The sequence below is a fragment of the Antrostomus carolinensis genome, unplaced genomic scaffold (assembly GCF_000700745.2).
Source record: "Antrostomus carolinensis isolate BGI_N321 unplaced genomic scaffold, ASM70074v2 scaffold23516, whole genome shotgun sequence".
NCBI lineage: Eukaryota > Metazoa > Chordata > Aves > Caprimulgiformes > Caprimulgidae > Antrostomus > Antrostomus carolinensis.
Window position 1 is genome coordinate 6379 of NW_010320112.1, and position 16299 is coordinate 22677.

General features: G+C 37.0%; 1 protein-coding gene across 1 annotated transcript in view; it reads right to left on the minus strand.

Moving 5' to 3' along the window:
• Window positions 1-5255: 5255 nt before the first annotated feature.
• PIP4P2 (phosphatidylinositol-4,5-bisphosphate 4-phosphatase 2) overlaps window positions 5256-16299 on the minus strand; it is an 18736-nt gene continuing 7692 nt past the window's right edge. The window contains exons 5-7 of the mRNA XM_029085326.1: window positions 14265-14317; window positions 8042-8132; window positions 5256-6829 (exon numbers count right to left, since the gene is read on the minus strand). Coding sequence (XP_028941159.1) covers window positions 6686-6829; window positions 8042-8132; window positions 14265-14317 — 288 coding nt within the window. The 3' untranslated portion in view covers window positions 5256-6685. The remainder of the gene's footprint in view (window positions 6830-8041; window positions 8133-14264; window positions 14318-16299) is intronic.

Sequence of the window (16299 nt, forward strand, 5' to 3'; positions counted from 1 at the left end):
ACATCTCAGGTTTTATTATCAGTAATAGCTGCTACCTTATATTTTCCAAATTTGGAAAGAAAACCCATTTGTAAGGTTGTGTCTTCTTTTCACTAACACTCACAAAAGGTGGTAATTTGCTGCAAGCCTACCAGTCAATGAAGTCTATTGCTTATCACCTCTGATACTGCTGACAGGGCATTTTAAACAAAACTGGAAGTATTTTGAATAGAAATGCAGATTCTAATGATTTTTCAGGAAACCTACAGCATCTGTTCAGCAATATGTAAGTAAGGCCAGTTTAGGGTTTTTCTAATTTAAAACAAATGCATTAATTTGGGGACAGCTCTCACATTAACACTGTATAAGACAATGAGTACACAGGGATGCTTACAGCGATGAGTGTTTCCTCAGCCTTGTCAGGGCTGGTAAAGAGGGCTGACTGAAAACCAACTTAGAAAGAGATTAATGCATAACAATGATGAGAAACTTTTTTTTTCTTTTTTTGAGAGAGAGAGAGTGACAGTTCTCCAAGGAAAATCTAAAATATATAACATCAAATACAACAGCTTTGTAAATTACATTTACTCACACAAAAATTCAGATTACCCTTGTAGTCCTTGTTTCTTAGTTGTTTTGGCCCTTTAGGGGTGAATTTAACTCTAAAGTTTATATTGACTCCCTCTTTTCCTGGACATGCAGAATGTCCCTGGGTGCTGTCAGACTTGGGGCATTTCTGCCAGGAAGGACAGTGCTGATGGAGGGAATTTGTGGGGATCACAAGTATGCTCATAATCTCAGAGAGGGATGTCTCGCTTCTACAGGTCTTCCAGCTTCCATCACCTGATACAGGATGGATCGATGCAGACAGTGGCAGTATTGACAGTTTTGCCCAAAAGACCAGCTTGTAGCCGAGGTTCTCTCCATTCTCATCCTTTTGCTGTGAAGTCAGGTGAATAACGATCGGGAGTACTAAAAGCATTTTCTCAGGGATGCTGCAATCCTCTGCGGACTAGACATTATGCCAAAAAGCATACCACGCCTAAATAAATAAATAAATAAAAGTAGCAGTCTGTATAAAGTTGGCTTTAAGGAGTATTTACTGTTGTTAAGAAATTATGACGTGTTTCTTCTTCATTTTCCATAGCATGATTTCCACTGTTCCTATTTCTTGGTCTGACTCCCACAGATGGTGTTTTCTGCCCATGTTTTTGTATCACTATCCCCCTCCAGGCTGTGGCTTCATCCTTATACTTCTTGTTACTCTTTTTCTTCCTTTGTGTTCCCAGTTGCCAACAAAATATTCTGCAGTACTGGAGGAGGCAGTCCTTTTCTTATTTCAGGTATGGTAGAAGGAGCTATGTCAAAGCCATATGTAAATCCCACACCTCCAGAATGAAGGTACCCATTTGACCAGTTCAGAGGAAACAGAAGTCCAGTGTAAAACAGATGTTCTGAGATTTTAGCCGATGACTTCCCAAGAATGCCTGCTGAGAACATGGATGTTTTTCTAAGCCTCAGCCCTGATTCAGCTCACTTTTGCAAAAGAGTTGAAAACGTGCCTGATCATGCCAAACTGCTCCAATGCATGGGGCGGGGATAGCTGGAATTTTCTGGTTATGTGGTTTTATTTATGCATAAACAAATATTTTTCCCCCTGCTCTCATTCCTGGAAATACAGTACAATTTAAAGTGAAACCACACATAAAATATGCCTGAGACAGACACCTGGGATGGAAAATTTTGATCTAAAAGGTTAATGTTTGACATTATAAGCATCAAAACAGAAATAAGAAACAATTAAAGCTCAGAGAACAGGAATATTATGCAAGTTAAATATTTGTTAAAGCGTGCTTTCTAGTTCGTTGATCTCTCCATCAAAATAACAATAGTGTGCACTTTCGTTAAAAAGAACATAAAGTACCATTTTCTTACTCCCAAATAAGGTACACAAACTATAAATAGCACTGTAGGCTCTTTCAGCCCTCTTCAGCACTGATTAGAGGTAGCTGAGTAAATTTTGGATTGGGAGGGGTGGAATTAAAAAAAAATAAATAAATCAGAGAATGCCAGTTTGTCAAACTCAGATTTCTGAAAGGAAGAGTCCTAGGACGATTGCATTTTCAATGAAATACAGCCAGAGAACTCTTGTGAAAAACATCATGCTCTTCGCTGGTTTGTCTCTTGTGTGTTTGGGGTTCCTCGCCACACAGACTACTCAGGGTGAGAGGGTCCAAGCTTGCAGAGCTTCTCAGGAGGTGTGTTACACCTTTCAAATGGATGTTCTATAGAAATCCTGTTATTAAAGTTATTTCTTCAGGGTGCTTTATGTTTTATCTCTCCGAAATGGTTACAAATTATGTTCAGTATGTTATAAAGGCATCCCTTAAATAGGCAAGAATTCAAAGTATTTCAAAAGTTTAATGAAAGAAACTGGCAGATACTACACACAGTCGTATCAGTTACAGATATAAAATTAAAAATATCCAGAGAAAAATATGATAATCACATTACAAAAATAAAGAGGTCCCAAAATACTCCAGTAACACTACATAGGCAAAATTTTAGAGGCAAATAATATAAAAATCAACTTCTCTCCCTATTTCCTATTTTAGCAACTATGCCAACTTTTTAAACAAATTGAAAGTATGACAAAAAAGATGTATTATACATGGGGAAGAGACTTAAAATAACAGTGAAAGTTTAAAGATGTCACTTTGTAAATACTAGAAATTCAGTCCGGTCTTTCTGTGAAGGTAATACACTGCATGTCATTTGGCCTGGACCCCTAAGCCTGATAGCAACTTCTTTCTCACAGTTTCTACTCAGTTCAGTCTTGAAATTCCATCAGCCACATCATTTTCCTTCGCAAATATTGCAAGAAAAATAAGCATGCCCTCAGAAGTGTTTTCCTAACTTCAGTCTTTGTCCCTCCCAAAGTTTTTTATAAACACTAGGCAGCACACCTAAATTCAAGTAAGCTGCAACTATAACAATGTCATTACAAATTGATATAAAGCTATGCAAAAGAGCTAGTATTTAATTTACTTTGAAATAAATTGTTTCTCCATTACAAGATACAGTTATTGGAGAAAACCATAATATACAACTGTCCTTTTAACACCACACTTCTCATCCAGTTTTATCTTTTAGCCATTATTTACAATGTGTTCTTAAACCCCTTTGATAATCATTTTACTAAGTCATTTCAATTACATACAACTTGTCATCTGGATCTGCAATTTCCAGTCCATACTCTGTACTATCTGTTACTTTTGTTCACAAGATTTAGCTGAACACACTTCTTGCTATTAACCTGGTAAAGAACCATCATAAAAACTGCTATACAGGTCCAGACCCAAAATATGTTTAGCCCAACGTCTTTTTTTTTTCCCCAAAAAATAGCCAACAGTGAATGCCTACAGATGAATGTAAAAGCAGAAAAAGTGAGACAGGGATACCTCCCCGGTAGACTTCTCCAGCTTCCAGTGAAGTGTAACATGATGAGTTGCTAGCTAATCAGGCTAACAAGTAGCCTTATTGTTCTAAAATAAAGGCCCTTTTGTGGTTAAAGCTGTAGGAAACTGAGCCTAGATATTAGTTTCTTGTTGGCTCTAATACCCATAACAAAATCTTGCAAATAACTTAAATCGGATTAAGCTTCTCTCTCCCCTCTCCTTCATGACCTCCATCCTTTTGTTCCTTCACCTTCATGCAACCTGCTGCGCATCGACTGTACCAATAAAATCACAGAAAGAAATATGAATTAAGGAGGTACTTTTAAAGTTATTTTCAAGCCACCTTCCCCCCCCTCCCCCAGTGATGGGGGTACAGTGCAGTCACTTGCACTCCTCTGGCAGTACAGCTCTACTGCTGAGCTGTGGTACAGCGACAGACAACTGGAAGGCTGTGGAATGGGGATGTCTTAATCTGATACAGCTACTGAAACAAATGTGGTTTGTAACTCCACTAGGAAGAAAATAATCTTGGGTATGAAGGGATATTCAGTATAATGAGAGTCCAACTTTCCAACATTACACAGTATACTTACAGTTATTACAATTTTCTATTGCAAGTAGTTAAGTGATACTCATTTCTTCAACACTGATCTACTTATCCACAACAAATTTTTTGAAAGGGAAAGCTCAGCCCCTGGCATTGTAAATCTGAATCACATATAAGAGGGAAAAGAAGTAGCAAAACAGGATGGGTTAACTTAATCCAGTTGTTCAGCTTGCTCCCAGTTTGTCAGCTAGGAGTGAAACTGATTAAGTAAACAGCAGACTAACTTTACAAAAATATTAAATATTTCCAAAGAGCTGGCCTGTGTTTGCCACATCTTCCAATTTGATAATCACCAGCTTTGAATAATTTTACTTATGTGTTTCTCAAGCTTGCTTGGAAAAACATTTCACAAATATTTTGAGGGCATATTACATTCAGTGCAGTATTTTTGCCCTGTCAGAAAAGGCAGTTAGATTGATCCAACATGACAAATCACCTTTGCTACTACTCACCTATTTATTATTCAAGTACTTCTAGTTCGTTACAGTCTTTTCTAGCACTTGATGTTAAGGTGCTGCCTTGGCTTTCCCTCTGTTTGTCAAGACACACATTATGTTTGAAAGACCAGGAAAAAGCAAGTATTACTCATCATCTATTTCTCAGCAATAACCACTAATGGCTCCATGGTTGCTTCAGCATCTCCTGTAAGCACTTCATGGCAAATTTCTTATTGGGCTGATTTGAAACCTCTAGCTTCTTCCAATATGTTACTGGTGACAAAGATCTCCTCCTAACCTAATTTTCAGAAACACTATCCTCTAGTCTTTATTTTTAAAAGACAACATATCAACAAATAAAACCAGTAAAACACTCTCATCAAGTTTTGTAATTAAAAAACAAACAAACAAAAAAACCCCAACACCACAGTTTAAGGTCTGAAGTGTTTCCTAGTCAACACCACTCAGTTTTTATATAAACTCTTTGGTGGGAAGGAGTGGAGGGGCATAGGGAAGGAGGAAGATAAAACCTGAAAGCACAGAAGCCCTTCACTGTGAATCCCAAAATGGTCTCATCCTTTATTTACTTTCTCATTCTCCCCAAAAACATGAAAAATGGCAATTTGTTCTTCCTCTCTTATATTCCTGGGGCTGCCATTTGACAAAAATGCAGAGCCCACCTCTGCTGCCTAATACCTTCATTGTTCCTGTATCATGCTAGGAAATTCTTCCACTTGTGTATTTTTATTTATATATAAATAACAAAATATTTAAGTTTGAATAATAATCTTTATTTCTTTATTAGTTTATTTGTAAAAGGTACATTGTAATCCTGAGCTACTGCTTTTATACATTTAGCATCATACAAAGACAGATCATTTACAGTTTGATCATTTACATTTATTGTGCTCCAAAATCCTTATATGAATATCATTTTGTCCTAACAGGAACATAGATAATTTAAATTACATGTATCCCTGAAACATCCACATTAATTTACCCATCTGACCCCATTATCTAGTACTACAGTCATCTAAATCACTCAGGACATTCCTTCCAAATTTAGCAAAAACTTGTTTAAAACTATAAAGATGGGCAGTGCAAGAACTGGTCCCTCAATCCTTTGTGAATACATCATTAGAAAAAAAACTTTCTGTTTCCGTATTCTCCTAGCAAGTCAGTGCTAAATTGACTAGATGTACTTTAATGGAATGGTCCAAGTAATAGTTTACTTATTTTCTTATTACAGCAGTTAAAGTGAATTTACAGTGTCTCCCTTTGCAGTGACCAGTGCAAAACTCTCCCAAACAGGGAAAATCTGACATGATCAGAGGAAAGTAAGAGGCAACCCATCACCATCTTATTGTCACATATGTGACACTGAAGTATTACGAAACAAGTCATATGAAATGCTTCCCTTAGACCCTGTAAAGGAACTTGTATGAATAACCACTTACGTTCCATAATCCGAGCATGGCTTTTAGGATTTGCCAGTTAAAAAAACCCCCAAAACAAACACCTAAGTCCCAGGATCCTTGAGAAGAAAGCATTTATCCTAACTGAAATCCAATCCTGGATAAATGGAAATTTAATTGGGCTACCAAAATAGCATCTCTCTACCTGAAAAATCTCAAAGCATACAGTGTTTACAAATGTCTCTCTACCAACAGTGTCAGTCTTTCAAAGTACACTTGTAACTTTCATTTCCTGAATAAGGTCACTATGATCTTAGGCAAAAGATACAGTAAGCAGTTCAAGCAAAATGCTTATTGCTCGGTATTAAAGCAAGCCACTTTTATATAATTTCAGTTAAAATGTTAATTACAAATGTGAAGCTACGGTAGAAACACTTATAAACACTCTTGCTTTTGAATTCTTACTGATCATCTAGAAAAATGGCAGACGGATTTTAACATAACAAAGGAAATGTAAAACTTAATACTGTCTGTTGAAATAAAATTCAACACCTATAAAGACAGAGTTATGAACATGTAAACACAGCTTTAGTATTCAGAGCTAGGGAATCTAGCAGCAAAACAAACTATTTGCATATTATGTAGTGCAATGAACATTTGTTCTTAGAGACCCCCAGTCTTAAAACTACTTTGAACAGAATGGAATCCTTACAGGAAAGGTTTTAAAAGTGTCCAAGATGTCATATCCAGAATTACTAGATGTTCATCCACTATAGTCTAACAATTTCTCTACGCAAAACTGTGCTCTGGATAACTGACTTTAATGGCTCCCCAGTAGCAGGCTCGAATGAGGCAGATTAAACCTAAGAGATAAGCAATAGCCCAAGAAACGTATGTTGCGTGAAATCGCCTGGCAAAATCTTGTGTACCAACCTAAAAAGAGAAAACAAGTGTCAAACATACAGCACTATCTGCTCATCAGGGAAGAGCAAATTATATTAAGGAGAAGCATTTTGGCACCTTTTTTATTCCGATAAGAATAAATCGGATATTTTATTAGCTTAATTTTACACAATCATATGATAATTGAGCTTGGAAGGGACATCCCCTAAGTCTCTAGCACCAACTTCCCAATCAAAGCAGGGTCAACTCCCAAGGTCAGACCAAGTTGTACAGGGTTTTAACCCAATAAGTCCCCAAAAAAACTCCAAGGATGGAGGCTACACAAGATGGAGGCTACAAAAGCCTCTGGGCACACCTCATGGAGAAATGTTTTCATCATCTTCAAATTCGGTAAGGTTTAAAAAAAGAAATATTTTATTTATATTTTTATATATATATATTAAAAAACCCAAACAAAAAACAGTGAGCGTCTAATTTCTGGCTGTCACTGATTTTATTAGGGAAACTGGAAAGTCCTTAGTAACTCATTTAAGCTCACACATAAAAAAATTATTCAGGTCATAACACAAATTAGAGGTATAACGAGAATCGGAAACATAAATTTAGCTGCAGGTATTTCCTCATATGTACTTTTCTGGAACTGCTGGGTAGAAAGTTGACTCTAGTAACCCGTACCAGATACTTCAGAGCCAAGCAAGCCAGAGTTTTGTGAGTCACAGAGTAACAACAATGTCAACCTTTTAATTTGTAAATAGCTTATTATCTTGTTTTACTTCTGTATATGCCTTCTGTATATGTACAAATTATAGAGGCATATACATTTTTCTCATTTTTGGAATCCCATTCCCCTCCACTGCAGTGGAACTTACATTTCTGGCTACACAGCCATATGGATTTCTGGAAACCTGCAAGTTCTGAGAGCCCTAGTAAGAGCAAGGTGTTCCACTATTCCTACAGTGGAGCAAAACCGTTTCTCATAAAACCGAAGTTTTTAGAGAGATTAAGAGTCAAATTTAACATCAGGAAGAAGAGACTCTCAAAGTGCCAGAACATATTTTTTTTAGGAACATTTCATTTTTCTGGCTAACTCAGATGATTAAGTCCATGATTTTAATAGTGATGACAAAACCCACACAAACTTCAGAGTTTTTACTTAAATGCTGGGAAAAGAAGAGCTGGCCGACCTTTGTACGTGCACACCCCCACACACAGTTGCAAGTATATCACAAGTACATCACTCACAGTTAATCCAACTCCAATGAAGATGCATATCATTCCGATTGTAATATATGCACAGCAGCGCCTCCGTGGCAGTGCACTTCCAACAGAAGAACTGTTAGAAAATAAATGGTATTTTTAAGTTAAAAAAAGTACAAACAAAAATCACTACATAGATAGTAATTGTTCAATCTAAATGGGAGGAAGGGAAGAGAATGGCAATACACATACACCATCTTAAGTTTATAAAGTTGTAGGCAAAGTCTACAATTATACCAAGCAGTAAAATACAGAGTCCACAAGTTCATTTTAAATGGGAATTACTGGTGAAGATCACGTAGTATCTAAAAAAAATCTAGGTGCTTACAAAGAGAGTGGTGCCACACCTACAGTTTAAGGCTGCCTACTTCCCACATCCATGGTGCGCCCAGATAAGCAGACTGCAAAATCCAAGTTTGCTTTGCAGCTTCTATGTAGGTTACAAGACATCTTTTAGACTTTTAATATATCAATACATGGCTTTAATACAGTCACTGCATCTAAGTAACTGGAAACCACTTCTACCACCCCTAAGTGTCATTAACAACAAATTGAACTACCTATTTTCTGGAATAGTTCACTCAACAGTATTGAGTAGCTAAACTCTACCCCATTTCTTAAAGGAAAAAAAAAAAAAAAAAAGAAGCAAACAATTACAGTCAAACATGAAAATTTTTGTGTGTTCAACATTTCCAAAGACTGCAATTCTTTAGACACATTTAAGTCAATTTCAGTTAACTACAAAAACATGACAAGTTGGGGTTTTTTATTTTCCAATTTTGTTTTAGAGTTCTACCACAAGTTACATGAGCTACAGAAATCACTGCTGACAACTACAGTAAATAAATCCCCCAGAAGTTCTGTCACTCATCATCTAGGCTGTGAACTCCAAGACAGATGATTTTGTCTCTACCCGCTGCGTTAATCTATTACGGTGCTTGAATCAAACAGAATATAAAACTCAAATAAAACATTACATTCTGTACTACAGGTTAGAAAAAATATTCCAGAAGCCCAGCATTGTTTAGCAAATACATCTTAAGTCACACATTTGCAATCACATACAGGTATACCAATGAAGAAAACAGAACATGACTGAACTCCATTGAAACACAGTGAACACGTAGGTCCATTAAAAAGATTAGAGAAGCAGAGGTGCTTTCACAAAACACGTACGATCTATCTTAGAGGTAGTTTTGAAGCATCCTGAAACATGCTATCATTAGTTAAGTCCCTCATCCCCTTCTGGGAGATCAACATGCCTTCGGAAATACTGGGATGCTTGTTCTCTGTGTTCAAAGATGCAAGGGAAAGTAATTTTAATCTCATGATATTTCAACATATTCATGATAAATGTATAACAGAAGAAAGCACTGCTGAACTACTGAAGTACTACATCTGTCATATGACTGACCAATTTTCTGTCTCCAGTTAATTAACCACATAGTAAGGCCTCATATGCTTAGCATGTGACTAGAATTTTTAAAGCATTCATCTTAGAAAGCCTTCAAATAGATTGGTTTAAGCAGCTTTACTCCAATATTATTTCTTAACAAGGAATTTATAAAACTCTCCAAAAAAAAAAAAAAAACAAACCAAAACCAAAGCACAGTCCTAAAGCAAACACGCACATGCTGAGCTTCATCTTGCAAGGCAAGGGTTGAATACAGTGACCACTCACAAGCCATCTCTTATACATTTTCAGAACAGGAAATGTCCCAAAAAACCCAGTTTGCTCATTAATTTCCCAGGGCAAATTATTTTTTATCAAAAACCTCACCATACTCATTTGGGATGGGATTGAGATGTGTGGTGGCATGAGAGAATTCACAATTGAGGAAATAACAGTATCTTACCACCTTCTCACACACACATCCATATCCTCCCCTAAAGCCACCCTAAATACTTCCACAGCCATTCTAGAAAAGGGATAAGCTGTCTTGATTCCAAGTTACATGAGGGAAAAAAACCCAAACAAACCAGAAATTTTTATAGAAGGGGACAGGGAGAAGACATCTCCACAAGCTGAACTGATGAGTGCTGAGCTTGCCAAGCTGACCTGAGGTTCCCTCCTTTGTAGCATTTCCTGACTATTACTCAAAGTTAATTCTATTACAGAGCTAGATACCTTAAAATAAGCTGGTAGGAACGTCATGTTCAGTACACCTAAAACACACATCATATTTACTGCATTGAGTATTTCACACGGAGACAAGGTTCATTTTGGGAAAGAGACCTTCACTTTCAGAGCTGTCTCACTTATGATCTTGTTTTTGTAATTGTAACATTACAAGTGTCACATGTATTTTCCATCCATACTTCTCTCAAGCTCTATCCTCTCCTATCCACCAAGAAATGCTGGGGGATAAACCATCACCTCAAATACTGCAAAAAAGGAAATGTAAAGAGTGTCTTAATTTAATTTTAACTGTTTTTTTCTTTCAACAGAAAGGAAAGATGAAATAAACGTATTAAGTTTCTACATCATATAACAGACTCGGAATATTTAGCAATCCAAATAAACCATAATTTATTTTCTATCTCCCAACAGTGGTATTAGTCACTGGGCCAATCTAAATAGTGAGGTTTCCCTCTACCCACCCCAAATTACACATAAAAAACTCCAAAGTAACTTTGAATGAAGAAAGCTGAATCCCTACCCCAAAACTTACCAACTGTGGCAACTCTGACAGGCACATTCAGAAATATTAAAACTGGGATCAAAAGGGTATTTTTAAATTGCAGAAGTAGCTGTTTCCATTGTGGGACTAATGAGGGTGAAGTCTCTTCAAAGCTGTCCAGAAGGCAGTGATTCTTTCCTTCTGAGCTGCTGCTAAGGAAGCAAAGGCACCTGCCAGACGTTTGGGCAGCAGCAGCAGATACAATGGACACCAAAGCCAATTTGGCATCAGGTAGTAATTAGGAGATGGAAAAACCACTACAAGGCATAGAGGCTATTGAAGAAGCAGCACAGGAAAGAATGCAGGGTCTCTTGTGCTCCAAATAATAGGAGTTATTACCAGGATTTCAGACATGCTTTTAGAAGGGTTTTTAAGAGGAAGATCAAAATGCCAGTAGAGGAACAGCACTGCAGAAACTAGCCTCCACAGCAGTGACAGGGTTCCAACCTCTCTCTTTCCTAAAGGTCCTACAGACTTTACGGGGAAAAAGTTAAAAACTCATCAGGGTTCATCATTTTGTCGGACTTTAAAAAGAAAAATAAGGAGGTTCTAAAGGAAGTAGAGAGATTTGGTATTCTGAAATAAAAACCTGTACCATTCAATTCGCTTTCTTGTAACTGAATTAATGATCCTGAAGTTTCTAGATGATTTAATATACAGCTTGGGAAAGAGAGCAGTAGACAAAACACAGTTCCTGCTTCTTTTCCATCATTCAATGAGAAAAATATCAGAAGCCTTCCTTAAATCTCTCACTCTTCTGGAAAACAGGCTGACAAACATCTGGTATTTTGAATTCTGAACACAAAAGGACACTAAAACAGTGAAAGAAACAGTGTCTCCCCCATTCCCAGGTGTCATGCTCTAAATAAAACTGTACTGCAACAATTTCCTCATTAGCTACATTTGTTGTCCCAATGCAGTAGCTAATGTGCAACTAAGGGCCTATGTCAGGCAGAACCACTACGCATCAGCAGGGCTTCTGCAAGCACCTGACCTATACTGGCATGACCAGGCTTGTACTCTGTTTCCAAATGGATTTGGTCATCTATCAAGTAAATTATTTTATTCTCTGCATCACAACTAATTTCCTGTATTTCCCAAGTTATTTTGCAAAAACATGAATTGGGGTGGGGGAAGTGGACAGGTCATGTGTTGACAACAGAGACAAAAAAAGTCACAAAATAATAAATTTGTGACCACAATGGTGACAGGTCGATGGGATTAAAAACAAACAAGAAACCCAAGATCCTGTTTTTCCCAACATCCAGATATGAAAAGTTCCTTTGTTTGCATACTCCGAGGCACGACTGCTTTATTTTAATTGAAGGTTGTTTTGTTATTGACCTTTTTGTTTGGTAATTTACTTCCCCTGCAGTTTTACAAGGCATTCTTAAGATCTAGTCTTCACCGACCAAATAGCTGGTCTCAAACAAGCTATTTGCATAGAACCACTGCAATTTTAGAAGTGTTTGAAACAAAATAATGACGATTATTTGAGAATCTAGAAGTCCAGAAGATGTCTTCTTCCTCCTGTTGCAGCAATTCAAGGTGCCTTTTGTCTCAGTCTACAGTACCCTTTTTTAAGTGACAATTATCAACTGAGTCAACAGCAGTAGCTGACAAGTCAGCTACTAATGAAAGCAGTTTCGTATTAATAAGCTGAAATAAAGTACCCCACATTACCTTCTGACTACTTGGCTACGAATACCACAGTCTCTGACAAAGGGCTGATAGAAAGCAGCAGGTCACTGCAGTTATTTATTCCATCACCACAACTCAAAGCTCTGCCTCACCTATGCTCTGCCCTAAATCCATGCATTAGAAATGTTTATGCTGCTGGAAGTGCAGAACTCCTGACCATTGCAACTCAAACATGGGAAGACATGAAGCAATTAATTCAAAGCTAAATTACATTATTCCAGAGTTTGCATCCTCAGCCCAAGGACAGAAATGTCTATTTGTTAAAATTTGTTTTGTATTCTGCCACTCAGTTGCCACGCAAGCTGTAATTTTCACAAACTGCACTGCAGAGATGCTCTGGTTTTATTACATACAGATACCATGGCTTCACACTTTATAGACAAAAAAAAAAAAAAAAAAATGAAGAAATCCTTAGGCTCCAGCTGGATTTTAAATACAAGCAACATAAGTCAACAGCAGACAGACCAAAAGATCATGTGATATGACATTTGGACTGTTGCTTGGAGGGGTTTTTTTTGTTATCGCTGAGGTTGGGTGTGTTTGGTTGGTTTTGTCAGAATTTTTAAGGTTAAACAGCAAATAATTTTGTACCTAAGGACAGCCAAGAAAAAAACCAAGGTCAGCTACCAAGTGTGACATGATAAAATATAAAGCATAATTGCAATTAGTTTAAAACCAACCAAATCACAAAACATCAACCCCTCCCCCCAGGACTAAAAAGACTGAATGCAATTACAGTCAGTAACAAAATCCCTGCAAAGAAACATCTCAAACCCATGAGTTTATTTGACCTAAGCAAACTAGAACATATCCACCACTCCACACCCAATGGGTTACACTCCTGAGGTTACAGGTAGCACTAGACTGACTTCGCTATCAAATACTCCAGTGCAATATTTCAATCACTGCTGAAGACCAGGCTGTGCCAACATCTGCAGTACATTTATCCTAAGCCTTCTGCTTTCCTAAAGGACCTGTTCGTTTTCCTAAAACATGCAACAGAGCTGTGGTTCTCCATTCCCCATTAAATATACCTCTGCTTCTATAACTGGAAGTCGCACTTGCTATCAAAGGAAGACAAATATTTAAATAAATAAATCAGCAGGACAAGAAAAGTGATATTCTTATTTCACACCCTGTGGTTGAGATTCCATACAAATTCGAAGTATGTCAGTACTGTAGCTTTTAACAACTTTTAAAAGACCTACTCAAAAAAAAAAGCCCCAAACAAAAACCAAAAGATAAACTCTTACAGCTCTTGTATTCTAATTTTTTTTTCCTTCTTATTTAAGTAATGGCAAATGAGAATGAGTAGCTAAGTTATTCCACAGTAATTCATAAACAATAAACAAGCTAATGCATTAAGATGCTTAACTCAAGTTAGTTAAGTTTATAAAAGCAATAAAACCTCTTTCAAATTAAGACAAGATTATCTCCTTTCCTCCTTTTACAATAAGGCAATTCAAGTTCTACATTTAAACATGACATCTGATTAACTGCATGAAGTGGTAAAACCTCAAGGATGCAAGTTGCTAATTTTAGCAACCGTAAAAATTCCTATCTATTGTTAGCAGTTTATTTTTGCCTCCAGCAGTTCAATCAGAGCATTTTAATAAATGCAGGTTGAATTTGTCAAAATTACTGATTTGTGCATCCAGAGTGAAGAATTCATGTGCACATAACATGCTCTTTAGCCCTGAAATTCAGATGAGCTCGGCAAAATAATCAGCACACCATACACATTTTACTCCAAAGACTTTTATGGAAGACAAACCAGCAACTTATTTAACAGTTAATTTACATAACCTTGCTTTTAGAGAACTTACATTTTTTTGCAGTGTGGGCATTTTGCTAGTGTGTTAAACCTCAGTTCCATCCACTGTAAAAAAAGAAAAAAAAAAAAAGGTTGAAAAATTGGCCTTAGAAAACATTTGTTGTACTTCAAGCTAAATATCACTGTGAAAACATTTCGCTTCTCAGGCTTTCTTTGACTTGTTTCTTGCTTTCTTCCATAAACGGGATGCCCTTTTGCCAGTGGCAACACAGAACTGGGATTTCCATGTAAAAATTTCCCATGACTTGCCTTCGTATTACAAGATTCGCTTGACGTAATGTGGTTTCATCCACAGACACGGTATGGGCAACATGACAATATTCATACAGTTTTCTTCTCTTACTTCCATGACTATGAATATATCTCAAATCAAAATAAATGTGTTTTCTTTGGCACAATTACAGACAGATGCATTTTCCCATCCTTCCCCAACCCTTACATCATTTACGAAAACTAAGTTAAGTGTGCACAGAAAGATTAGCTAAAGAATATTTTAGAAAGTAAATGTCTTTTTAAGTTTCATATCAATAAAATAGAGAACACTATTGTCTACTTACACAACATTTTAAAAAGGTGATATATAAAACCATACATGGTATGGTCATAACCTTCCATGCACAGACTAAAACCTATCTGGGAAACAGCCTTAGTGAAAGTAATGCCTACAGTTACCTCAACCAGAGGATACACAGCCATATACTCCTCTAAACCCAGCCATTTCTGTTAAATTTCATTCTGTGATCATACAAGCATTTTAAACGTGTCTGCCTTGAACAAGGGGACAAAATTATTGTTCTTCTCTCTGTAAGGAGTTATATTGTAACTGTAGGTCTCTTCTGCTGCCTTTCAACTGGAGGTAGTTAGCATAGTTTCCTGGTTAAATACCATTCTCCTCTTCCCCCTCCTCTTAATTTATGGAAAAGTCACACTGCAAGTTACTAGCAGAGGAAGAAGCTACAGCACAGACCACCAATGCTTCTGTTCTGATCCTCCCTATCTTGGTGAGGAATCAGAAGCTCGTCTACTGACGTGACTAGTGTCAATGTAACTGCTACAAACACAAATCAAAATCAGAACCCATCCTTGCAGGGAAAACAGGACTCAGCTACAGCACCATGTAAACACTGAGAAGAAATTTATGTGCAAAGAAAGAGGATGTGGCTTGTCATGCCTTGCCAGAATGAGAATCTTTTGCTGTAAGCAAGGTTCTGATCTGTAGTATTCACATTGCATCTTCCTGTCTCTTGAAGGTGTCCCTCACTTTTATTTACTTCTAATGGGGCTAATTCTCCACTAAGAAGAAATCCATCATTTTTTCCCTGGTTCTGAAGTATCCAGTTACACAGTTGTTCTTTGAACTTCATTTATTTACAAATACTTGGCCAAATTGATTTAGCATAGTTATATTTTACCCCTTTAATAAAATGAAAAGCTTCTGTAATACTCCCCACCTGACAATATGTTTTAGGAGCATTAATTCTACTCTCACATTCCTACCATGGAGCAAGTTTTCTATTTGCTTGTCTCGCTGTCAAAAACTACTCAGTTTTGCCTCATTCTGCACAGCAAAAGAGAGATAAGGTGCAGCTGTCAGTTCCAGGGATGGAGACCAGCCCCTTCAGAGCTGTTCTTCCAGCTTTTTAAATTGCAATTCCAGAAATAGAAGCAAATCTAAACCCAGTACTTTTATGCATTTGTAATTCAACTTCACTCCTGTACACTAGTTTTATTCCAGAGTAGGCAACCTGATTTCCAGAGTTACTTATTAATGATCTTTCTAGGGTTTTATTTATTTTAACAGTTCTGAACATTAGCCGTAATTATTAATGATACAAACTCAAATGCAATTGCGCTCCAAATTTTGATGGAAAAAACCCCAATCTGTTTCACTGAGAGTTACCTGGAAGTAACAGAAGCACTAACTGTTATGATGCCTTCTGCACACATGGGAAATATTTGCAGAAAAAAAGCAAAAATGTGACAAGACATTCAAACTACAAGAATACAGATCATATTAGCACAGTAGG